Raw genomic sequence first — 26790 nt, forward strand, 5'->3', positions numbered from 1 at the left:
TGGACTTTTTAATCCCTCATTAAAAACCAATAATCATGGAGGAATTTTAAAAAATGTACATATGTAAAATTTCAGCAAAAGCAACAAATTATTTATTACATCAGATACCATTTTATAAACCACATAAATAAACCACATTTAACAGTTTCTCTTGACATTATCAGTCTTGCGGGTATTCTGTATAATGCATCCTTCCAGAATGTTTGTGTTTCTATCTCTAACTTGCATATTTGACATCAATTTGAATCCCCAACATTAAATTATTCTTAAAAATTATTTTTGCAGGGTAGGCATATATATGTATATAATTTCAAAGTGTACCTCTTTACGTTTAGGGTTAACAGGAAATGAAAGGAAATTGGTCCTAATTTCACTCACTTCTTTCTTCTCATAATGACAGAATATATAATTTCTCTTTACAGGTCCTGGGAAACATTGTTGTACAAAACAATTTCTTAAAAATTTGTTACAACATTTTCTATTGGAAGATCTTATATGATAGGTATTATCGTTGACTATTTAAAATATTCATTAACTATTTTAACTCCCATTTCTCTCTCTGTCTCTCTCTCTCTCTCTCCCATTTTCATCTGCATTGGAATATTTTTGCAATTTATTTTTCTCGTAATTTACAATTTTATAGAGTTGTGTTTTCTCCCCGTTCCCAGCAAACATTTGGACGTTTATTGACAGTTGAAAAGACACGTCCTGTCATGGTTGAAAAACAGTTTCAAAATGTGCACAAGTGACATTTTTCATGCAGTTTTCATACTCGATTTGCCCACCCTGTTTTACGAAGGCACACCCGTATGAACATTTCTAGCCTCGCCCCTGTTATGAAACGTATCTGAATGCATCTTTTCGAAATGTTCTCTGTTACATATTTTTAACGATTTATGCCGTCCTACCGCGAATATTTTTGACCAGGGACACGACGTTGCTGTCGGTCCAATGCTGGGTAAGTCTGAATAACTCCACGCTGCACGCTCTGTCTCGTCTCTTCTTTCTTTTTCCTTACTGCGTGATAACGGAGCGCGTAAGACGGAGAACTTTCAACCTTGCATGACCACGCTTCCTTTTTTTTCCATCTGCTACATATCCGGTTTAGTTACGCTACTGAATTTGCGTAAGTTTAAAATGTTTTTGTAATTATTAAATGAGTAACCCATGTCTTTCATTGTATGCTAAATGTCTTAAGTGTTTCTTTATTCTACTATTTGCAATTCGAGTTTCAAATCTTCATTCACTCTCTCCACATGCGTCTTTCCACCTGAAGCAATTAAATGGATTTTGTAATTAACAAATTTTTTAAGGGTAAGACAGATTATATTATTTAATTAATATATCAAACTATAAGTGTTTGGGGGGAAAAAATGAAACAAAAGTGAAAGTCCCCAAAAGAAATTTTAGCCTAATATTTCGCAGCCTGTTACATGCATGGTATTTCAAAGCTGGAAATGTATATGGTTCTGTTTAGTCATTTCAAGAGATGTTTAGAAACTTAATTCATATATATAAAGAAAAAACATATATTTTCTAAGTGTAAAAACTTTTGATTTGTCTTATTTGTTCTTGTTTGATGTTACTGTTCTCCAGTTTGGACAACATGAAGATTAGCCTAGCCTATATAAACGTTTCATTAGTGTCCATAAGCTATACTAGATGTTCAAATAGCCTAATTAAACACAGTAGTAATAAAAACGAGAGGCGCTTTATTACATTACAGTATAAAAAGCCCCCATATTTTGCGGAAGTGCGTGTTGTTCAATAGAATTCAGTACATGACCCTGTAACATGCAACTCTAAAGTTTAAAAATATGATCGATTCCACTTTAATTTTAATTTGATGTTCAAAGGAATGAAATGGCTATATAATATTTATAGTAAAAGCCAAATATCATTTATATTGGCCTGATTTATAAGTTGCAACACAGATAAGACTAGCAGAATATTTGGCACATAAGTGAATAAATGAAATGTATTTTATGATTGCATAAGCTATTTTCTCACTTTGACATGTATTGTACCTACAGGCCAATTTCTTTTCAAATCTCTTAAAAAAAAAAATTAAGAGACCACTCCTCTTAATTTTAATTTTCCATAGTTGTATATTCTGAATATTCTGAATCTAGCAAATGAATTACCATCTAGACAATTTGATGTAAGACAGGTGTTAGACTTAATTTTATTACCACCTATACAAAAGGGGAAACTCAGGAATTTATATATTTTTTTGTACTGTGATGTAAACATGGATCAGGTAACAAATGCTGCAGTGAATTGTAAACAGTAGACAGTGTTATTCTTGTTTTGTAAAGACTTTCTAAGAAAACGTATGCTGCCTGTTGTTAGTGTTGTTAGGTAATTGTTTTATAAGAGACAAAGTGTGTTTTTGGGTGAAAACCTTTGCTATTGTTATGGAAGAATGAGTTGATTTGATCTGAGATACAGTATGTATGAAGAGTTATGGTAATTTTAGTGCATTTTGAATGTGAAATTAACTGCTGTTGAAAGTTGGTTAGGAGAAGTGTGAAGAGTGTGAAAATAAAAGATTTTAATTTCTCACCCTCAGATAAACTCATTATGTGTGTGCATGGTTTTGGTTGTACTTTGAGTGCTAAAGTGAACTAGCTTGTGTGCTGTTTAGTCTTAGAGGTATGGTTAAAAACTAGAACAAACCCCCCCACCCCTCTCTCTCAATCTCTCTCTCTCTCTCTCTCTCTCTCTCTGTGTGCGCATGTGTGGTAGGGTGGGTGGTTTCCTCTCCTTTTTTCTTTTAAAGCCCACATGACCATTTTTTTTTAAAGTTTCTTAGTTTCTAGTCGATCGTCATAGGTTAGTTTCACTTGGCATTTGGCTTTTGACAGGAAATTAGGTCTGTTGTCTCTAGGCAGCTAGAAGGTGAGCTAACATTGTTTACACTGTGCAAAGGCAGATTGAAAACACACCTCTCACTCACTGGACTGATGCTTCACCACAAATATACAGAATATACAGTTTGTACAGTATAAAAACCATTACGCCTATGGAGAGTCTACAGCAGTGTTTTAGGTGAGGGTGCAGGAACAGAGGCAAGGGCGCGGGTGCAGAGTACAATGAGTTTTAATTGGCAAAAAATAAAGAAAAACAAACCAAACTGAAGCAAGGCTGGGGTTAACTCATTTAAGTTTAAAAAACAATATATATGAGTTCTGTGAATGTTAAGTCACAAGCGTCTTGTGTTTTATGCTTTAAATGTATATTTTTACTGTGGGTTATATTTTATTTAGGTCATAGATTTGAGGTTTGGTACAGACAATGAATAGATGGATTTGAGCTTGGCAACTGCTGAATTTTATTTTAGAAAATATGTGCTACAGCATTTTCCACTGACCAATAACGCTGAAGAGAAAAACAAATATAGGGAAATTCTTGTAACTGACAATTGGCTGGTTGGGTTTAATCATCTGATTTGATCAGAATTTTGTACTGACCAGAAAACAAAATTATGCAAAGCAGTGACCAGACGGTTATATCAACCGTATGCTGAAGATAATGTGTATGCTTTCAAAAGGACTCGTATGTGATAGCTAATACCTCTCCTGTCTTTTTGTTCTTTAGGCAATTATGCGGTTCACAAACAAGAAAGGAGTGTTGGTTTTGCTGGTGGTCTTGCCGCTCACAGCCATACTCTTTTACCACTGGAACTCAAACTCCATTATGACGGTAGATGTGCTACAGGGATCAGACTCTTTAAAAGTGCTACTGGAGAAAAGGTTACAAAACATGAACCGTGGATATGACCACATCTCTTACCGTATCAAAGATAGCATGTCAAAGTGAGTAGAAATTGAGACCAGTGTGCTTTTGCGCATAACCTGATATTGCTAAGTTCAACCCAATGTTCCTGAGTAAACATTTTTGTTGAACCTGCAACATTCAAATCAACCAATCAGATTTGAGGGACAAGTTTACAGATTATGTCAAGTTTAGGCTTAAAATCATGAATTGGTGCTTCTACATCAGTGTTATTCATCTATCATTTCCCTCTGATTTTTGGGCTAACTTATGGGTAGGGTTAGGTTTAGGGGTAGGAATAGGGTTAAGACTAAATTTCCAGACTAGAATGTTGTTCCAGGATCAACAAAATATGTACGCATCTAACTCAGCAAATTCAGGACGTGCGTAGCTCTGCATAGCAAAATCACTTCCTGACAGGATACACTGTAGATGTATTTTGGGATTCAGTGCCACTGGGAAAAGGGCTTTTGCTTTCAGGCTGGAAATTTACAACCACATTATTTGAAATGAAAATGTCCACTTTGACTAATGGCACCTCTTCCACTTTATACTCTTTTTTGTTGTTGTTGTTGTTGTTGTTGTTAGTGCATGGAATGAATTACATGTTTTGTGACTGAATATTAGCCCATAATTTTCAAATATGTTTTTTACTTTTGACCAGGGTACTTGCTGTAAATGGGTGTGTTTGTGAAGGTGACAAACCAGGCATTAATTTCCCATTCCCTCAGCTGCTGTTTCCTCAAGTATCAGCTACACAGCTACATGCAACCGTCCAAGATTCAGACCTGCAAAAAGCAAAGCAATACAGAGATAAAGAGTATCGCAGTTTCTATAAGAGGTGGTGCATCATTTTACCATATTTCAGCTTTCAAAAAAAGGCCTTTGCTCATTTTGAGTGTAACAATGTAAAAAGATACAATTGTTTTGTGTTTTCTTTGGCTTTGTCTCTCTTTACTCACTTAAAGGGAGAGTTCACTCAAATAGGGAAATTCTGTCATCCTTTACTTACCTTCATGTCATTCAAAACCAGTTTGACCTTCTTTCTTCTGTAAAACACAAAAGAAGATATTTTGAAGAAATTTGGGGTCCAAACTACATTGGATGGCAATGACTTTAACTCTACATTTTTTTAAAATATCTTCATAGTTCCACTGGAGAAAGACAGTCATAACGATTTGGAACAACATGAATAAATAATGACAGAATGTTCATTTTTGGGTAAACTATCCCAAGAAGTATAGTGGGACGCCAACTTCACGAATGACCTTAGTGTTTTCTCTATTCAGGACGTATACTGCTGCAGATTCACTTATCTTAGCAGAAGCCAACAGTCCTCTTCAATATCCTACCCAGGGTGTGGAAGTCAGACCAAAAAGGACCATTCTAATTCCTGGTAAAACAAGATGTTTTTATGATATTATAGACAGAAGAATTCCTCAGCATTTCATAAGCTGGTTTCTATGAAAGCTTGTTTCTGCCACTAAATAGAAAAATTAAAAACGTAATTGTGTCTTTTTATCTCACAATTCTGACTCTCTTTTTTTCTCAGAATACCAAGGTTTAAACTCGCAATTATGAGTTAAGTTTTAGCCCCGGTTTCACAGACAAGGCTTAAGCTAGTCCTGGACTAAAATGTTTGAGCTGTTTTAACTGAAAGTAAAAAATCTTAAAATATGTCAGTGCCATTGTTTTGTCTCAAGATGCACACTATAGTAATGTTTTTTTTTTCTTTTTTCTAGTAAACGTTTATAAAAGCTACTTATATGCCCTAATTGAACTAAGGCCTAATCCTGGTTTAGGCTAAGCCCTGTCTGTGAAACCTGGCATTCTGACTTTTTTCCTCGCAATTCTGTCTTTTTTTCTCAAAATTGTGAGATATAAACTCAAAATTGCGAGTTTTAAAGTCAGAACTGCATGATATGAACTCGCAATTGCATTTTATAAAGTCAGAATTGTGAGAAATATTACTTTTTTCTCAGAATTGTGAGTTTATATCTCACATTTCTGACTTTTTAACATGCAATAAAGCGAGAACTGTGAGATATAAACTCGCAATTCTGAGAAAAACTCCTGTCTTTTATCTCTCACGACTGGACATTATAACACGCAATTGTGAGTTGAGATATAATTGTGACATATAAACTCGCAATTGCAAGAAAAACAAAGTCAGAATGGTGATAAAAAGGTGCAATTACCTTTTTTATTTTTTATTTCATGGCGGAAACGAGCTTTCACAGGTTTCACCGTGTGGTTACCATTAAGAAAAAAAGTGTAATTTACAATCAGAGATGTGGACTTAAAGGGTTAGTTCATCCAAAAATGAAAATTCTGTCATTTATTACTCACCATCACGTCGTTTCACACCCGTAAGACCTTCATTAATCTTCGGAACGCAAATTAAGATATTTTTGTTGAAATCCGATAGCTCCGTGAGGCCTTCATAGGGAGTAATGTCACTTCCTCTGTCAAGATCCATTAATGTACTAAAAACATGTTTAAATCAGTTCATGTGAGTACAGTGGCTCAATATTAATATTATAAAGTGAGGAGAATATTTTTGGTGCTCCAAAAAAACAAAATAACGACTTATATAGTGATGGCAAGCAGGAAGCATCAGAGCATTATGAATCAGCGTGTCGAATCAGCGGTTCAGAGCGCCATAGTCATGTGATCTCAGTAGTTTGGCGGTTTGACACGTGATCCGAATCATGATTCAATACGCTGATCCATTATGCTCCGAAGCTTCCTGAAGTAGTGTTTTGAAATCGGCCATCACTAAATAAGTCATTATTTAGTTTTTTTGGTGCACCATTCTTGTCACTTTATAATATTAATATTGAACCACTGTACTCACATGAACTGATTTAAATATGTTTTTAGTCCATTAATGGATCTTGAGAGAGGAAGTGTCATTGCTGCCTATGAAGGCCTCGCTGAGCCATTGGATTTCAACTAAAATATCTTAATTTGTGTTTCGAAGATTATCAAAGGTCTTATGGGTGTGGAACAGCATGAGGGTGAGTAATAAATGACACTACTTTCATTTTTGTGTGAACTAACCCTTTAAGTCAGATTTGTATCACCATTTTGAAGACTTGTATCTGTCTTGAACTGAATTACCTGAGAACTTAATTTCCATTCTACAGGAAACAAATAAAAATTGCAAATTTTAATATACATCTTTGACTTACATAATAGCACCTGCCTAGTTTGCAAAAATGTGCACCATCAAGGATTATCAGTAAAACACTGAACACTTTTTTTTTTTTTTATTGCTAAGCATAAGCTTTATCTTTATGAGTTAAAACATGAGCAAGATTACACATTAAGTCTATGTTATTGTGTTTTCAAGGTTTGAGTCTGTACCAAGAACGCAAAATGGACCATTATTCCGTAAGTCCACCATTATTCTGTATGCTTCATGAATGGTAATTTGTTAAATTAATAGTTTAGCAATATAATAATAATAACAATTCTGTCATCATTTACTCACCCTCATGTCATTCCAAACCTGTATTCATTTTTTTCCTATGGTACAGAAGAACCTTTACAGCTTTGTTTCATTTGTTTCATACCATGGGCTGTTAAGCTGCAAAAAGGAAGAACAAAAAAAAAAAAAAAAAAAAAAAGAACCAGAAAACTGATGTGTATACCTCACACCTGTAATTCAACTCCCCAGATTTTTGTTCAGTTTGAATGTTGATAACTTCAAAGGTTCTCACATGTCTTGTGAACAAACATCATGGCATCAGAGCTGCCATATGCACCATATTTGGTAAGAAAGATGCAAAATAATTGTCGTGAATTACTTGAGAGCGAATAATGACTCACATTTGGGTCTGTTTCTCACACAAACCTATCATGTGACTTCAGATGAGTTGAAATGTATCACTAAAAATTGATTGGACTGCTTTTTATGGATCTTATAGCCCATGGCCACTTAACTGTTGATGGATACAGCAGCATTATTCTTAATTCTTCTTTTGTTTTCCGCACAATAAAATAACAGTATACAGGTTTGAAATGAGGGTAAATATTTACACAATTAACGTTTTGGGGCTGAATTATCCCATTAATAGAGAGATGATTCAAAGAAAGCTACATGACTGAGGGAGTGAACTATTGCAATTTTTCATCATAGTACAAGAATTTTCTGCTTCACTGGTCATTTTGGAGCTATTATTGTCCAGAAATCTGTTTTTCATACAATATCATTTGCAGGTAGATCTGAAGGCTACAATGGGAACATTCAATACGGCAGCGATGGTGGATGAAGTGGAAGTCAAAGGGGAAGGAGAGATGCATATTAGTTTTATGAGCAGATCTCTGGCTTCACTAAACAGGCAGCTTGAGTTTGTTACCTACACAAACACACTGTTCCATCCCAACAAAGCAGATGTAGGTGAGACCCCAAAACACTTTCTTTTAATCTAATATGATTATGTTCTTTAATGCGGCAATAATTAAAAATTGAACATCAGCGATTAGGTGTAATGAATGCAGATGTTTGTTATGCAAACAACATCAGTGTATTATCTCATTTACTTTACTAAACAAAGAGTTTGCCCTCAGAATCATGTTATCTGCTCCATCTGCATCTACAACAAACCCCAACACTGAGCAAACAGCTTCATAATTGCTTATGACTGTACAGTTGTACTGCATAGAGAACTGGTTTGTCTAATCAAATATCCGGCCAGCTTGTGTTCCCTGTCGTCTTGTAGAACAGGTTCCCGTGATGATTTTGTAATGACACAGCGAGTCTATGTCTCATGTTTAAGCACCATTTTATATAAACACAATTAATTGACAGTTTGTTAAGAAAGATCATTTGAAAGTGAATAATGACTTACATTTGGGTCTGTTTCTCAAACAAACCTATTGTGTGAATTCAGATAGGTTAAATATATCACAAAATTTGTTTGGGCTACATTTTATGGATCTTGTTAGCTTGTGCTGTTGTATGGATAGAGTTGCTATGTAAATATTTGTTAAAAATTATCCTTAATTCTTCTTTTGTGTTCCACAAAATAAAATAAAGGCACAGCAAACAGTTTTGAAATGAGGGTAAATATTGACATAATTTTCTTGTAATGATGTTGTAATGACATCTACATGGATTTATAGAAAATAATGGATTAAAAAATCCAAAGCACACAATTCAGTGAATAAGGCAGGATCATCAAGAAGATACATTTCAACAGAAAGACTCAGAAATGCAAAACAACTGTCAAAACTTTGGAGATTACACAATTATACATTACATTATAAACAAAATTTACTGACAATACATGTCATTTAGCATTTATTTATGCTGTAATGCATGTTTATCTCTATATTCAGTAGTCTGTTGTATCTTTTTTTAATTATATAACACTATTCCTTTGTCTATGGCAGTACAATTTAATGCAGGTAATAACCAGGCCACCTTCACCATTAAGATCAGACATCCACCAATGCCTAAATTCTATATTCCTGGACCCAAAAAAGGTAAAACTGATATATTAAATAATTATAAATCCTTTTCAACTACATTTATTAGAAATTTCACAAAACTCATGTTTTGATATTGTCCTTCCCACAGAATACAATGTAAACACGCTGGTCACCATTGCCACAAAAACATTTCTCCGCTATGATAAACTTCAGGATTTGATCAACAGCATTCGACAGTTCTACCCCACAATAACTATAGTGATAGCTGATGACACAAAGGAGCCTAAACCTGTAACTGGACCCTACATTGAACATTATACCATGCCCTATGGCAAGGTATGGATGCTATATTACATAGTATGTTTTCTTCTCAGATCAAATAGATTGTTTAAAGTGCTGTCTGCTCCTCATTACAGGGCTGGTTTGCTGGCCGTAATCTGGCAGTCTCTCAGGTAACAACCAAATACGTGCTTTGGGTGGATGATGACTTTATTTTCACCTCAAGCACCAAATTGGAAAAAATGTTGGATATTTTGGAGAGAACGACTTTGGACCTGGTGAGAGAACCTTTTGCTGTTCTTCAATCATTCAATCACACTAAGACAAATGTTCATTATGAAAATTACGTAAGAAAGCAGGAAGCGATGTATTGATTGTGAAAATTGGCAGACGAGCAGTCTCATAGTTGAAATTTCTCCCTGAAGCCAAAACAGGAAAGTCATTAGAAACTGCTTTACAAAATCTCTGAAACATTGTGTGAAACATAGTTGTGGATTTGTGCCATCATGCTACTGTGGTTTTCAAAAATAAGGTGTTTGTCTTGCGGCTAGCTAAATTATAATAAATTTTATTCATATTATTCTCATATAAATTAGCATATTACTACACTCTTAAACACATGCTACAGTGCACAAAGTCCAAACAAGGCCTTACATTTGGAGTTAACTTATATTTCATATAGCGCAAAACCAAAGGTGACATTTAGAAAAAAACATACTGCAATGCATATATTTCTCATAACACAAAGCTTTTGTGTTGTGTGGTTAGTTGTGGCAAACAAATGAGATTCAAAGTTAACAAACAGAAAATTGTGAAATGCAAAAAAGCAGGGGTGTCATGCACCTGGGGCTGGTTCACCTGGATGCACCTGGATGTAGTATGTTGAGAAACATTACTGCCGTTTTCACATTGTACTAACAATGCTACCATTAAACAATACTCAAGTGTGTTTGGCTTATTGGGGGATTGTGAACTAGAAAACACGTCTGGACGGCGCAGAACCTTATTTCACCAAGTACAACATATTTCTGGATCAACATCTTTGTTGATCCTAAAACATTTCCATTCAACCAGTTTTGAAGAAAAAGTTTGCAGTTTATGTCAAGTTTACAATCAGGGTTTGATGCTTCTACATCATTTCCCTCTACTTTTAGGGATAACTTATGGTTAGGATTAGGTTTAGGGGTATGGATATGGTTAGGACTTCATTTTGTTGACCCAGGAGCGTGTCTAACTCGGCAAAATCCTGATGTGCTGCTGCTTGAACATGCATGGTGCTTCTGGTAGTGAGTAATGCTTATAAAATTGCATGAGCAATAGTTTCATAAGTTTAGTTACAGGGTGTGACTATTTTTTTTATTTTTTAAAGTCAGTACCTGTTACACAAAGACACTTTTTGATTTGCCAATTTGATACATGAACTTCCTGCACTATGAAGAATCTCTACTGGTGGTAACACTTTATTTCGACTTCCCCTTTTAACATCCTGTTGACTATAATACATGTTGCAACTACATGTCAGCAAGATGTCTGTCAGCAACTGTCAGCAGAGTATTAGTAGACTTTCTGCTTAAAGGGATAGTTCACCCAGAAATGAAAATTTGATGTTTATCTGCTTACCCCCAGGGCATCCAAGATGTAGATGACTTTTTTTCTTCAGTCGAACGCAAATTATGATTTTTAACTGCAACCGCTGCCGTCTGTCAGTCAAATAATAGCAGTGATTGGGAACTTGAATAATAAGAGTCGAAAAAAATTCCATAGACAACTCCAAATTAAACCCTGCGGCTCGTGACGACACGTTGATGTCCTAAGACACGAAACGATCGGTTTGTGCGAGAAACCGAACAGTATTTATATAATTTTTTACCTCTAAAACACCACTATGTCCAACTTCGTTCAGCTTCCGGCTAGTGAGGTCTGATCGCGCTCTGACAACGGAAGTGATGTCTCGCGCTCATTGAAGTATATGGGCGAGACATCACTTCCGTCATCACAACGCGTTTTTTGACCTCACTAACAGGAAGCTGGACGAAGTTGGACATAGTGGTGTATTAGAGGTAAAAAATTATATAAATAATGTTCGTTTTCTCGCACAAACCGATCGTTTCGTGTCTTAGGACATTAATGTGTCGTCACGAGCCGCAGGTTTTAATTTTGATTTGTCTAAGCAAGTTTTATTTACTGTTATAGTTGAAGTTCCCATCTACTGCTATTATTTGACTGACAGACGGCAGCGGTTGCAGTTAAAAATCATAATTTGCGTTCGACTGAAGAAAAAAAGTCACCTACATCTTGAATGTACTGGGGGTAAGCAGATAAACATCAAATTTTCATTTTTGGGTGAACTATCCCTTTAATTTCTGCAAACACTTTATTTTGATTATCCCCCAACAGACATTCTACTGACTATAAGTCACTTTGCAGCTACATGTCAACTTATTTTACCAACCCTAACACCTAACAGTCTACTAATATTCAACTAATACTCTAATAAGTGTTAGTTGACATTTAGGTGCAACATTACTTATAGTCAACAGAATGTCTAAAGAGGATCATTAAAAAATAAAGTGTGACCCTACTGGCTAAAGGTATGATCATCACAGACTTTAGATATAAAGACATGCGCTCATATTACTATGAATGGGAGAAAATACAATGCGCAATATGGCGGAATAGTCCCGCCTTCTCAATAAAAGCGGCAATCGCTGATATGCACATTGGCAGTTCTAGCCTGAAAAATAAGCTTTTTTTAATGCTATTTGAGCATAAGAAATACAAAGTTCTGTCATGAAACTCTAGATGGCGCAGGCTAATAGGTCCTTAACTCAACCTGATTGGTTCCTGCTGTATCAGTAGCCAATGAGCTTGCATGCTTAACCCGTCAAATACTTGGTTAGCATTTGCTTAGCAGTGCAACGCACTTTCAGAAACCCTCCACCTTCCCCAGCTCCACCTGTATAGCTCTGCTACGGGCAGAATGTATGCTATATTGTAGAGTAGCATGTCTTAGGCTACTTGCTCACAGCAGTGTGTCGTCTATCTATAGGCAGTAGCAAGTCCCATACTTACTCAGCAGCAGCAGCAGCAGCAATAACCAAGAGCAGCAGCATCGTAGCAGATCTATTCCGCCAAGGCCAAACATATCAACATCCATTACCATGCCAAACACTCCGAGAGTCATGACAGAAATAACATTTATGAGACAGTTCTTGTCAGATTTCAGTGGTGATTTCAAATATAAAATTTAAATGTAGTTCCAAATGTAGGTTCGGGAGGAGCCTAAACATTCAGTCCTGTCAATCATCATTACGAGCATATATAAGCAGCGGTCACTGCGTCATCCCAATGACAATTCTTCCAGCATTACCACACACAGCATGAAGGTAATTAAGATCTACATTTTTTATGAATGACCTGCTATGACATCTGCTCCAAACATTACAAAGCACATGATAGCTTTCGTTAACTCTAAGTAATTTCACTTCACCATCCATTTACTCTTCAACAGTGGACTAGCCGACCTTTTTTCGAAAATACGTTTTCAACACTGCATCATCTTTGCAACGCGATCAGATCCCAGAAGTCCACGCATCACGTAATATTGTGCATAGGCTCGTTTGAATCAAGATCAACTGCCCTAAATATTGATAAATTGGTCATATTTCCTATATTTACTGTAAAGCTAAGATTCTAAACCTTAAAATATACACCTTTTTTAATGCTATTTGAGCATAAGAAACAATATTTTTGGGATAGTTCATGTCAGAATTGTTGCTGAATTGAATTGTGTTATGCTTGCAATTTTGGAGATTTCAGGATTTCCTCATTCAAATAGATAGGACTTCTTCTTGGATTCCTGAAAAATGCCTGGCAACGTAGCCAAATATGGCTGCCAAATGTGAAAAGAATTTTCTTGACTGAGTCTTTGCTCCTACCCACTGCTGATTTACTTCACCCAAACACACCAATCTCCACTCCTCTCCATTTTCCTCCTGCCTTCTTCCCAGTCATTTCCAGACTGGCCCCTATTGCGTGGCTGCCTCCGCAACAAGGAACTGCTCTGGCTCCTCCTTACCTCTCCTTCCTTCTACAACTTTCCTTTCAGTAGCACTGAACCTAGCATGAGGCTGCCTCCACAAACAATGCCTGCCTCTGCTCTACCCTTCACTAGCTATCCACTAACTACAAAAAAACTACTAAAATGCATTGCGAACGCAAATCACTCTGGGCTGTCCTGACATTTTTCCATTTGTGAATTCCAACTGGTTCGGCCATCAGATGCTTCTGTACAAATCTTAATCTTCATGGCTGCTGCTTCTGGCAGATCTCTACAAAAATTGTTCATTTACAACATGTGTGAGAGAGAGCGCTGAAATAGATCTTTCTATTTCTGAAGATGGACTGCTCAGTTTGGGCTAAGTAAACCATATCTGCGTCACATGCTGGCCACATGCTGCAATGCTACAAAACTTCAGCTCATGATTGGATTCTAAAAAGCTTCATAATGCCATATCTTCTTGCATCAACAAATGCAGGTCAAGTTCCTCCTAACTAATGCCATTCATCAGATGACTAATCTGGTCATCCACTTGCAATAGTTTATATGTAAAGAACATATAGCAGAATTTAAAAATCTAATCGCTCTCTCAAATTCTGCCTTTCAGAAATTTAGGACATTGGCTCCATATGCAAGATCTTATATTGCAATAATTTTCTCAATCATCTCCATTTTTCTACAAACTAATTTTTGTCAGCAGTGCCCTGCTATTAATAGCCCGCAAATTTCCCCCTCATCAAAAACATTCAAATATCTGAACCCAGCCCTTTTTGATTCTTGTTTGTCAGTTGTGAAGCATTAAAGGTGCCCTAGAATCAAAAATTGAATTTACCTTGGCATAGTTATATAACAAGAGTTCAGTACATGGAATTGACATACAGTGAGTCTTAAACACCATTGTTTCCTCCTCCTTGTGTAAATCTCATTTGTTTAAAAGACCTCCGAAGAACAGGCGAGCTGTTACGTAACAGTCGGGATCATTAATATGTACGCCCCCAATATTTGCATATGCCAGCTCGTGTTCAAGGCATTAGACAAGGGCAGGACGTCTGGATCTGCACAGGTGAATCATCAGACTAGGTAAACAAGCAAGAACAATAGCGAAAAATGGCAGATGGAGCGATAATAACTGACATGATCCATGATATCATGATATTTTTAGTGATATTTGTAAATTGTCTCTCTAAATGTTTCGTTAGCATGTTGCTAATGTACTGTTAAATGTGGTTAAAGTTACCATCGTTTCTTACTGTATTCATGGAGACGAGAGCCGTCGCTATTTTCATTTTTAAACACTTGCAGTCTGTATAATTCATAAACACAACTCCATTCTTTATATATCTCTTCAACAGTGTGTAATGTTAGCTTTAGCCACGCAGCACTGCCTGGCTTTTAAACTCATTCAGTATAAAATGTAAACATCCAAATAAATACTATACTCACATGATCCAACGCATGCATGCAGCATGCATGACGAACATCTTGTAAAGATCCATTTGAGGGTTATATTAGCTGTGTGAACTTTGTAAATGCGCTGTAATATAGTCGAGAGCTCGGGGGGCAGGGAGTGTGCGATTTAAAGGGGCCGCAGCCTGAATCGGTGCATAGTTAATGATGCCCCAAAATAGGCAGTTAAAAAATGTAAAAAAAAATGTATGAGGTGAAACTTCATTCAGGCACATTCAGGGGACACCTTAGACTTATATTACATCTTGTAAAAACTGGTTCTAGGGCATCTTTAAGCAAATTCTTATTCCTTCGCAGGAAATCTCTTAGAAAACATCACCAGAACAACCAACACTCTATTTATCCTCACGTTCTTTGATGTTCTTTTAGATGTTCCAAATCTACATGAAATTCTAAATTTGATCCTCAGCTTAGATCCATTTGTCTTTTTCCAATCTCCAAATATTATACAGTGACACTATCTGATTTAATATCAAGCATAGCAAAACTGATCAGTTAATGAGCAGCAGCCATTCAATTTTCATTGTTAATTTACCCATACCCCTCCAAACTAACCAATCTGTTTCCTTATTGACCCACAGAAGTTTCAAAAATATATTTCCTGCCGATCTCCTCTTAGTCAACGGCTATAATACTCCCACCTCTTTTTTGCAGGATTTCCCCCTCCACCCTAAAAGCTCCATCAGCCTATCTCCATTCAAGTGCTGCAAGACCACCTAGCATGAGTTTCCCTTCAGGCTCTCCAGTTAAACTTTTATTTCTCACTGCCGCAGCAATGATTTCCCACACTAAATATTTACCACAATGCCACAGCAGTGATTTCTCCCCTTGTCAAAAAATAAATAAGCATGCACCAATGTTAAATTCCATATATCGTAATCATTGTTCACAACTTATACAGTAATTTAATGAGCCTTTTTCTGCCGTAAATTAATACATTTTTAAATAACGGATAACAGATCACTCTAAATTGTAATGTAGATGCATGAATTTTCTGTAAAGCTGCATTAAAACAATATATATTGTGAAAAATGCTATATAAATAAATGTGAATTGAATTTTACTGGCATAGCAGTTATTTTGGCCTGCGCTTTTGCAACCACTTTCAGATTAAACTTTATTCCCCACTGTCGCAGGAGTGATTTTGTCCACCGCTTTCACAACAGCCTTCAAACTAAAACTTCATTCCTCATTGCCCACAGCAGTGATTTCGCCCACCACTCTCGCATCAGCTTTCAGACTAAATCTTTATTTCTATCTACCACAACAATGATATCTCTCCCACTGCTCTCGCATCAGCTTTCAGACTAAATCTTTATTTCTATCTACCACAACAATGATATCTCTCCCACTGCTCTCGCATCAGCTTTCAGACTAAATCTTTATTTCTATTTACCACAACAATGATATCTCTCCCACTGCTGTCGCAACAGCTTATAGACTAAAACTTATTTCTCACTACGCAGCAGTGATTTCATCCTTTGTCCTAAAAGCAGTTCTCCAACTAATCATCTGTAGGAGCAGGAAAGTATCCCTTCACTGCCCCAGCAGTGATTTCTCTCTCTGTTCCTGCAGCAGCCCTTTCGTTTTCTCTTTTAGTGCCTGCAGGAAATTTACCAGACAAACTGCCGTATTTGTTCCCCAATGCGGCAATATATTCTCCTTGAAGAATATATTATATTCCTTGAAGTCTTCAGTACTTACAGTGCTCAGCGTAAATGAGTACACCCCCCTTTGAAAAGTAACATTTTAAACAATATCTCAAAGAACACAAAAACAACTTCCAAAATGTTGACAAGACTAAGTTTTATATAACATCTGTTTAACTTATAACATGAAAGTAAGGTTAATAATATAACTTAGAGAAACGTTTTACTCAAATTAGGGTGATGCAAAAATGAGTACACCCCACTGAAAGTCTCTAGAGCAAAGCAAAATTTTAGACTACAAATGTCTAATTTAACAAGAATTCAACCACAGGATAGTCTAATTATTCATTACACAGGAGTCCGGCAGACAGTTGACTATAAAAGTGTGTTAAAACCCCTTCCTATTTCATGCTGTCAGCAATGGCACCACATAGAAGAGCTTAGCAAGAAAATAATTCCTTTACACCAGAAAGGTGAAGACGACTAAGAAGATCAGCAAAGCTTTACTTATCAGTCAGAATACTGTAACAAAAGTGGTACAAAAATTAAAAAAAGATGGGACTGCAACCATCTCACAGAGACGTCCAGGTCGTCCACGGAAGTTAACACCTCGACATAAGCGTCTTCTGATGAGAAGGGTTGAATCGGCATGCAAGTTCACTGCAGTTATCTAAAGAAGTAGAAAGCCAAACTGGGGTGACTATTTCCTGTGACACAATATGGCATACACTGCAGAGGAATGCCTTGCATGGGTGCCGTCCTAAAGCTCTCCTAAAGCCCAGACACAAAAAAGCCTGCCTAGAGTTTGCCAGGGCCCATGCTAACAAAGAAGAAGACTACTGGGACTCTATACTCTGGAGTGATGAGACCAAGATAAATGTTTTTGGAATCGATGGCTTTAAAACTGTATGGTGTCGCAAAGGTGAGGAATACAAAGAAAATTGCATGGTGCCTACAGTGAAACATGGTGGTGGCAGTGTCCTTATGTGGGGCTGCATGAGTGCTGCTGGTGTCGGGAGCTGCATTTCATTGATGGCATCATGAATTCACAGATGTACTGCTCTATACTGAAAGAGAAGATGCTACCATCACTCCGTGTAAACTTAGATGTGTAATCTAAGTTATATTATTAACCTTACTTTCATGTTATAAGTTAAACAGATGTTACTTTAAACTTAGTCTTGTCAACATTTTGGAAATTGTTTTTGTGTTCACTGAGATATTGTTTAAAATGTTACTTTTCAAAGGGGGTGTACTCATTTACGCTGAGCACTGTATATCACTGAACGACATTGTTCACCCATTAAGACTGAATGGGCAGGCAAACTTGTGAAATGTAGTTCCAAACGTAGGTTCGGGAGGAGCCTAAACATTCAGTCCTGTCAATCATCATTACGAGAGAGTATATAAGCAGCAGTCACTAGTGTCTTTATAGTTTTTATTCTTGCAAGAAGTTCATTCTAACATACAGAGTGTTCTACAGTGAAAGAAAACAAAATAGGATGTCTTTATCCTCTCATTCAGATATATATAGGCCACACAGCCTCCTCAGTGGATCGGTGAGGACTTCCTGTTATTCAGATAAAGCAACTCCTTTTATGGTATTCAGATCTGGCAGTTGTGTCTGTTGGCTGTGTCTATCTATGAATCAGTTGTGACAATTTTCAAAGAAAAGCTGCAGATAGCACTAGCACATATGTTTTTCATTTAAACAGCTGGAGGGGAGGGTGTAACATGTTTTTCACCCATCCAGTTTCCCCAGTCTAGTTTAATTTCCTTCTAGAAATTAACCGTTTATACAATTTACTATGTTAAAATTTTCCAAAGGTGTCTTTACTCAAATGCAATTCACCAATGCCACTTGCAATGGAGGTCACCTGCCTTGACACGGACTGAAATTTCTCTGGATTCTCTGAATCTTTTCACAACATTATGTGGTAGATGTGCTTTTTGAAATTTTTGACGATTCTCTCATGAAATTTGGCACAGAGTGGTGACCCATGACCCATCTTTGCTTGTAAAGACAGAGTCTTTGGAGGATGCTCCTTTTATACCCAAACACGATCCGCTCACCTATTACCAGTTAATTGTGGACGTTTCAAAACAGTTTAACTCCGATATTCTATCTTTTCACTTTTATTTTGCCTCTGTCCCAACTTTTTTTTGGAGTGTGTTGCAGCCATCAAAATCTAAATTTGTTTATATTTACAAAATAAAATAATTTTTTTCTTTGTACATTTGTCAGTTAAATAAGGCAAAGAGAATTAACAGATTTTTGATTTTATAACATTTTACAAAACGTCCAAACTTTTCTTGATTTAGGGTTGTACAAGATTATTGAAACAGATAATCAGAAATTTGGGTTAGTTCACCCAAAAATGAAAATAATTTATTACTCACCCTCATGTCTTTCTACACCCGTAAGACATTTATTCATCTTCGGAACACAATTTAAGATATTTTTGATGAAATCTGATGGCTCAGTGAGGTACGGAAGAGGATTAGGGCCAAGCAATAATAAAAAAATAAAACCATCTCGAGATTAAAGTTGTTAAATTTCGAGAAAAAAGTCGAGATAAAATGTTGAGAATAAAGTCATTAAATTACGAGAAAAAAGTTGTTAAATTATGAGAACAAATTCATGTGATTTTATGATTTTATTCTCATAATTTAATGACTTTATTCTCAACATTTTATCTCGACTTTTCTCGAAATTTAACAACATTTTTCTCATAATTTAACGAATTTGTTCTCGTAATTTAATTTAATTTTCTCGTATTTCTCGACTTTATTCTCAACATTTTATCTCGACTTTTTTCTTGAAATTTAACAACTTTTTTCTCGTAATTTAACAAGTTTATTCTCAACATTTTATTTCGACTTTTTTCTCGAAATTTAACAACTTTAATCTCGAGATGGTTTTATTTTTTTATTATTGCTTGGCCCTAATCCTCTTCCGTAGTGAGGCCTCTACATATAGACAGCAATGGTACTTCCTCTCTCAAGATAAAGGTACTAAAAACATATTTAAATCAGTTCATGTGAGTATAGTGGTTCTCCCTCAATATTATAAAGCAACAAGAATATTTTTTGTGTCCCAAAAAAACTAAATAAAGACTTTTTAACATTATCTAGTGATAGCTGATTTGAATCACTTTAATCACCAAAACACAACTGCTGAGACCTGACGTGAGATTTGATCGTAGCCACCGTTCACGCCAATATTGATAAATGCCAAATTTTGTGTAAACGACGGTACGCCCAGTTTTCTGTCATACATTTGTTGCATAAATGAGGCCCAGTATCTCACCAGAGGACGATTAAACCACTCTAAAAACAGCATTACCATATTCACTTATTACATAACAGTTTGGCTTTATTTCTTGGCTTTGTTCCCAGCATTTGGCCATTGACTTTGGTTGAATTAACTCTCTTAAACAATTGTTGAAAGTGCATGCTATCACAATTGTCAACAATATTTTGCACAGACATACCTTTTACTATTTGCACTATTTGGAATCAGTAACTGACAGCTGGATTTTGACACATGAGTGTGTTCTACTTTAAGCAGAGGGAGCGAAAGAAATTAAAGCTATAATCATATAATTCAATAATCATATTTTTAACCTTATATTGTTTTCATTTACACCATTAATGTGTTAAATACAGAAGTATGCAAGCAAAAACAGTGCTAGTCCCCAAAACACTGCTTGCATACAGACAGCTACCCAAAAGACCATGCTGGTGAACCACCACTCCATTTAGCTTGAGAACAGCATGAATCTGCTGGTCCAGCTAGACCAGCACTATACCAGCATAAACCAGCCTGGGCCAGCACTAACCACGGAGATGTTAGTAAAACATTCTAAGAACATATTTCTGTTAGCCGGGAATACTCTAATGTGAACAGCTACAGATATAAAGTAGGGTCACCAGATCAAAAAAATCAGGGTCAACAAAAGGCAGCATATTATCTACAGCAGGGTTAGCAAATGGCATGCTCTAGCTCTAGCATGAAGATTTACTAAACCTCCAGTTAACTTTATCTAGGTCACGGATAGACAGCCAAACAGACTATCTGGTTGATCGGAATGCTAAGCACTTAAACAAGACTATTTCATAAAGGTTCCCATAATAAAAACTTTCCCCATGTAGAGATTACAGATAAAGACACACCTCTTTCACAAACACTTACCTAATCCTCAAACACAAACCAAGGCACTTGTTGTATATAGTGTACTTGTTGTAATAGTGTAACTATTATTTGCTTCTTTATTTGTTTATTTGCAGAAAAAAAAGGAGAATTTAAAGTGTAATGTTTAAGCATCTCATCTCTGCTCCAGCTAGTTTACTAGTGTAGTGAAGTGCCTGTGATGTTTTTCTCATCTGGATAATGAAGCATCTGCTAAATGAATACATGTAAATGCAAACTGCCCAATATAGTGCGAGAGTCTGTCCAAATAATCTTCCCTTGTCCATTTGACGAAGTTGAACACGCTTCAAAAAAATGGCGGAGATTAAGGAAGTTCATGAGTGTTTGTTTAAAAGTGGAGTTAAACACAGCCATGATCAGCATCTTGAACAAACAAACTGGTTGGAAGATTGATTCAGTGACTCCTCCACAAATCCCAGTTGTTTTTGAACGCATTGAATCAGTGATTCAGTGACTTGTTTCCACTGTAAAAACACCCATGCACAGACATGACAACCAGAGTATTAACATTTAATAAGTGTATTATAATATCATTTAATAAATATGATTAATTTATAAATTATAATAGCTTTGATAAGTATAGTTCTTATGAAATGTAAAAGCAGCATTAACTCATATAGCCTATTTTTTGCTTAAAGGTGCCATCAAACGTTTTTTTTACAAGATGTAATATAAGTCTAAGGTGTCCCCTGACTGTGTCTGTGAAGTTGCAGCTCAAAATACCCCATAGATTTTTTTTTTGTTATTAATTTGTTTAACTGCCTATTTTGAGGCATAATTAGAAATTCGCCGATTCATGCTGCGGCCCCTTTAAATCTCCCACTCCCCGCCCCCATCCGAGCTCTCGACTCTATCACTGCATAAACAAAGTTTACACAGCTAATATAACCCTCAAAATTGATCTTTACAAAGTGTTTGTCATGCAGCATGTCTAATCGCGTAAGTACAATGTTTATTTGGATGTTTACATTTGATTCTGAATGAGTTTGATAGTGATCCGTGGCTAACGGCTAATGCTACACTGTTGGAGAGATTTATAAAGAATGAAGTTGTGTTTATGAATTATACAGACTGCAAGTGTTTAAAAATGAAAATAGCGACGGCTCTCTTGTCTCCGTGAATACAGTAAGAAACGATGGTAACTTTAACCACATTTAACAGTACATTAGCAACATGCTAACGAAACATTTAGAAAGACAATTCACAAATATCACTAAAAATATCATGATATCATGGATCATGTCAGTTATTATTGCTCCATCTGCCATTTTTCGCTGTTGTTCTTGCTTGCTTACCTAGTCTGATGATTCAGCTGTGCAGATCCAGACATTAATACTGCCTGCCCTTGTCTAATGCCTTGAATATGGGCTGGCATATGCAAATATTGGGGCGTACACCCCAACTGTTACGTAACAGTCGGTGTTATGTTGAGATTCGCCTGTTCTTCGGAGGTCTTTTAAACAAATGAGATTTATATAAGGAGGAGGAAGCAATGGAGTTTGAGACTCACTGTATGTCATTTCCATGTACTGAACTCTTGTTATTTAACTATGCCAAGATAAATTCAATTTTCAATTCAATGGCACCTTTAAATGTAATAAAATAAGATTAAAAAAAAATGTTGTTTGTGCAATTATGATGAATGTACTTTAAATAATCTTGACTGACAAACTGCTTCCTGGTTTGTGTTTGCTATGTAAGGTGGGGGGAGCAGTCAGAGAAGTGACGGGATACACTACCACCTATCGACACATCATCTCCACAGATGCGGGTGATGAAGAGGGAGATTGTTTACACATAAGGACAGGATTCCACCACGTTATTGAGGGATTTCCCAATTGTGTGGTTGCAGATGGCGTCATTAATTTTTTCATGGCTCGCACAGAAAAGATAAGAGAAGTGGGCTTTGACCCCCGTTTGGCTCGAGTTGGTCATTTAGGTAAGAGGTCTAAAGTAGATTATGCATGTATGTGAGAATGTTTTTGTATTACCCTGACCTTTTTTTTTTCCTCCTTCAGCATTTTTTATTGATGGGCTTGGCACCCTTCATGTGGGCTCCTGTGATGATATTATTATCAGTCATGCATCGAAGATCAAGGGGATGTTGCCATGGGGACAAAATGAGGTTGACAAAGCCTATTCCAAGTTCCGTTATGAATCCACTAACGAGACCTCTATAAATGAATATGATCTTTATTACCTCAAGAATCATTTTAAATGTGTCACTAGCGACTAAATGTTCTGCGAACACTTTCATGGCAGTCCCCCTCATTAAAGAGCCGAGGAGCCAGATGCCCCCGGAGCAAGATGGCCGGCCTCCTTATTTTGTTCTCATGAACATAGATGGCACAACACACATCTCAACACTTTTAATGAATGGCTATCTCTCTTTTGTGAGATATACCCAGATTTGGCACTGAAGGCTCAGAGTGGCATGTTTTTACCAGTGTGGTTTTTTTTGTTGTTGTTTTTTTATGTAGGCTAGTATTTATTATAATTCATGCCATGGTGTTATTATTCAATAATGTGATTAGATGTAGCCTAAAGTTTAAAAGCAAACACACACTGGGTATCGTTCACTAATCATTTCGTGAATTGTTTCATATTTGTACGCACAGGAGAAAAATCTCCATATGAATTTGTTCCTAAACTTCTAACGCAAAAGGTTAGTTATTTGCATAAAATACGTCCAACCCATCTCCATATAAGGGCTTTCCGCACAACCTTTCCTTAAGAGCCTGTCACGTCAAACAGCTCTTTCGCTACATCGGTCCTCGAGTGTGCCATTCTCAAAACCAGGGACATGTTCAAGCCAAAGACTATAGAATAACGTCTTAAAGGGACTTTGTTCAAGCTCATACCGGTGCGCAGCATTTTGCTACGGTTTCCAGGTTGAACGACACGTTTCCTGGAAACGGTGTGCAACGTGGTTTGAGATACGTTTTCTCTTGTTTGGTGGGTGTCAAAAATGTCAGCCCAATCAGCAGCAACATATAAACCACGTGGTATTAAAGAGACAGCTCGCACAATGGGTATGAATGTAACATAAAAGTACTACATATTTATATATTTTGCTATTGTATTTTTGAGTGAAACTTTAATAAACTTTTCTATTTTCATCTGATTATATAATGGTAAATAGACTATTACAATAGCATAGCACAACAATAGTGATAATCAATAATGATAAGCCTAATACAATAAAAATAATAAGGTCATATAGATCATAACACAGTCTCGGAGGTAAGAAGTGGATTATCCTTCAATGTTTGTCTTTTCATCCTGAAATGAAGGCAAATGTTGGATCACAATAATTAGGAACCACAGTTTCCACAAATCCCTTCACTCGATTGGGATGATTCTCTTTTATTCTGGACGGCAAAGGCAGTGACTGTGACATCGAGCGTATTTTGCAGTATTGAACACGTATATTTATACCGATTTCACCAGGCTCCGAAAGGGTTCAAAAAGAACACAAAGAATGGCCTTCTCAGCTGCCATAGTTGCAACCCTTGCGTCATCAGAACGCAGCTTTTCTTAGCTACTCTTTTGCGGCTATATACTGGATGTTTAAGCTCAATTTTTCCCCAAATAAATACATTATTTGGAATAATAGGTGCATTCAATATAAAAATAGATCTCTCTTCTATAATAGTTGGTATGAAAATAATATTGTGTTAGTTAGACAACTCTTAAATTCAAATGGTAATTTATTATCTTATAGTGAATTCTTGGAAAAATGTGGGTTTCCAGTAACGCCAAAAGAGTATGCTGTATTTGATGCCATACCTCAACAAGTTATACATTTTGTAAGAGCTTGTGGAAGTTATTCTTCTGAGGCAATATTTGTTATTAAACATATTAGGAATATTATAACTTGTGAAACAGCTACTCATAAAAGCTTGTTGCGGACCAGTGTATTTAGGAATATAAATTGGAAAAAAGCTTGGTGTATTTGTGAAGCATACTGTTTAAATAATAAAGTAAAAGAGGTTACATCTAAAAGTGTGTTAGAGAGGTTTAAGTTAGATGTTAATTATTCGTGTGATTTTTGCTCAATGGAAAAAAAAATCTATTGTCCATCTGTTTTGTAATTATATATATACACAAAAATGTTTTGGGTGGATGTGGAAAATTTAATTAGAAGGAAAACAAATGTTATATTTAAATTAAATAATTTTGATATATGTAGGCTATGTATTATTCCAATGAAAATAACAATAATAATAATTATTATTTTAATTTTATTGTGCAACTGTTTATTATTTTGGGAAAATTTCAAGAAGAAATGGTCAGGATCCAAGCCAAATTTTATTCATTTTCTTCAGGAGACAAAAGACTGCACCAGTTTGGAGAACATTATAAATAAAAAAGCAAGGAAGACTTGTCATATTTTTAAAGAATATTCAGTTTTTTGATGAATACATCAATGGTTTGTACACTCTGGCATGTTTTTTTTCTGTGCATTAATATGTAAATTTCTGTTTATTATTGTATATTTCTGGTTAATAATAAAAAAAAAACATCTGAAAAAAAAACCCTCTTTCGCGCTATATGATGAAAAATTAGTTAAGATGAAATTAAATTGGATTATTTATTAATTTTAATATATGATTGTGTATAATATAATATAATATAATTACAGTCATGTTAAGATGAAATATAACTATAGGCCGCAAAGGGAAAGTTGCTATTTGCTTACGTGTGGTTTCAGTTTTTCCTACATTTTTAAATTTAGAATACATTTTAGTACGAAAATTTTTGGTGAATCATGATTTGTTCGTGAAAACGTTCGTACTCAGATTTCACGCACAAAATATGTTCATACGGATGCTTAGTGAATGAGACCCAATGTTCTTAAAGGGGGTCATCTTCACCCATCTTCCCTAATCAGCTATTAATCAGCTAAATAACTACATTTGGCGGCTGTATCTAACTTTTGCAAAATAAATAAATAAAAAACAAACAAAAATAAATAAAAAGAAAAATATTTGTTTCTTTTTTTTTCTGCTGTATTTCGAAGTTGATGTAACTTTATTAAGAGTGGTCATTTCCTTTTCAAGCCACAAGATGGCGGCAACTCATCAGGACTTCCATTAAGATAATAGGAAAAGGTACACTGCATATTTGGAGTTTTTCTACCCCTTATTGATATTTCTCATGTAGGTTTTTTATTTATTTATTTTTTTTAAAAACATATCTTAAAAATACAAAAAAACTTTTGAACATTTCCACCTATATGGGCCAGGAAAAAAAATTTGGTTTAACCTTTTGACGACTTTCCCCAGTCTCCCTTATTTATTGTTTCTATTTTTTTCTGTTAAACCACAATATGACCATACTATAATTTAATATTAAACAATAGGGATTACGATATCCATCCAAAGCATTGGTTTTGCCTCTATGAAATTCTGCATAAAGCAAAGAAAACCCAACATCAAATCGAATTAAACAGAATTATTATTTTAAGTCTTTTGTATAACACCAATATCCAGTGTAGCTGAGAGATGCCAACAGTGGCAACTGGGCAGTCCTGTGCACCAGTAATGTGGGCTGCTTTCCATCAAGCCAATTAGTGTAGTATTTCTTGAGCTTTAAAAAGAAAACTGGTGATCTCCTGAGAGTGGCCTTTGAAATACACCAGGAAAAATGCAGACATCAAACAATAAACAGAAGAATTATTTGAGCATTTTAGACTGTGTTTGAACTGTATATTTTATGAAGTCAAGGTATCAGGTTATAATGAGGTTGTCAGTAGTAGATAAGTGGCAATGTGTAACAACACTCATGATTAGATGTAAAGAGTTTATACTATTACCAAACTTTGATTCAAACCTGAGTAAAGACGGAATTCTGAGTAAATCAAAATTATTAGTATTGATTTTTTTTTTTTTTTTTTTTTCATT

The 26790-nt window shown here is 35.8% G+C and overlaps 1 protein-coding gene across 3 annotated transcripts; it reads left to right on the forward strand.

Moving 5' to 3' along the window:
* On the forward strand, window positions 1–26742 carry b4galnt1a (beta-1,4-N-acetyl-galactosaminyl transferase 1a). Of its 3 annotated transcripts, XM_067372195.1 has the most exons (11): window positions 7–958; window positions 3601–3818; window positions 4442–4618; window positions 5067–5173; window positions 7133–7173; window positions 8002–8182; window positions 9178–9270; window positions 9365–9552; window positions 9633–9773; window positions 22586–22823; window positions 22903–26742. In XM_067372195.1, exons 2-11 carry the CDS (start codon window positions 3607–3609, stop codon window positions 23118–23120), a joined length of 1596 nt encoding a protein of 531 aa, XP_067228296.1. In that variant the 5' UTR covers window positions 7–958; window positions 3601–3606; the 3' UTR covers window positions 23121–26742. The 3 variants fall into 3 exon arrangements, with proteins under 3 accessions (XP_067228297.1, XP_067228296.1, XP_067228298.1); XM_067372196.1 differs by lacking the exons at window positions 22586–22823; window positions 22903–26742 and adding an exon at window positions 15677–16755 and having other exon boundaries at window positions 1–958; XM_067372197.1 differs by lacking the exons at window positions 7–958; window positions 3601–3818; window positions 4442–4618; window positions 5067–5173; window positions 7133–7173 and having other exon boundaries at window positions 8051–8178; window positions 22903–26740.
* Window positions 26743–26790: the final 48 nt, after the last annotated feature.

Source organism: Chanodichthys erythropterus, chromosome 20, assembly GCF_024489055.1.
Source record: "Chanodichthys erythropterus isolate Z2021 chromosome 20, ASM2448905v1, whole genome shotgun sequence".
NCBI classification, from domain to species: domain Eukaryota; kingdom Metazoa; phylum Chordata; class Actinopteri; order Cypriniformes; family Xenocyprididae; genus Chanodichthys; species Chanodichthys erythropterus.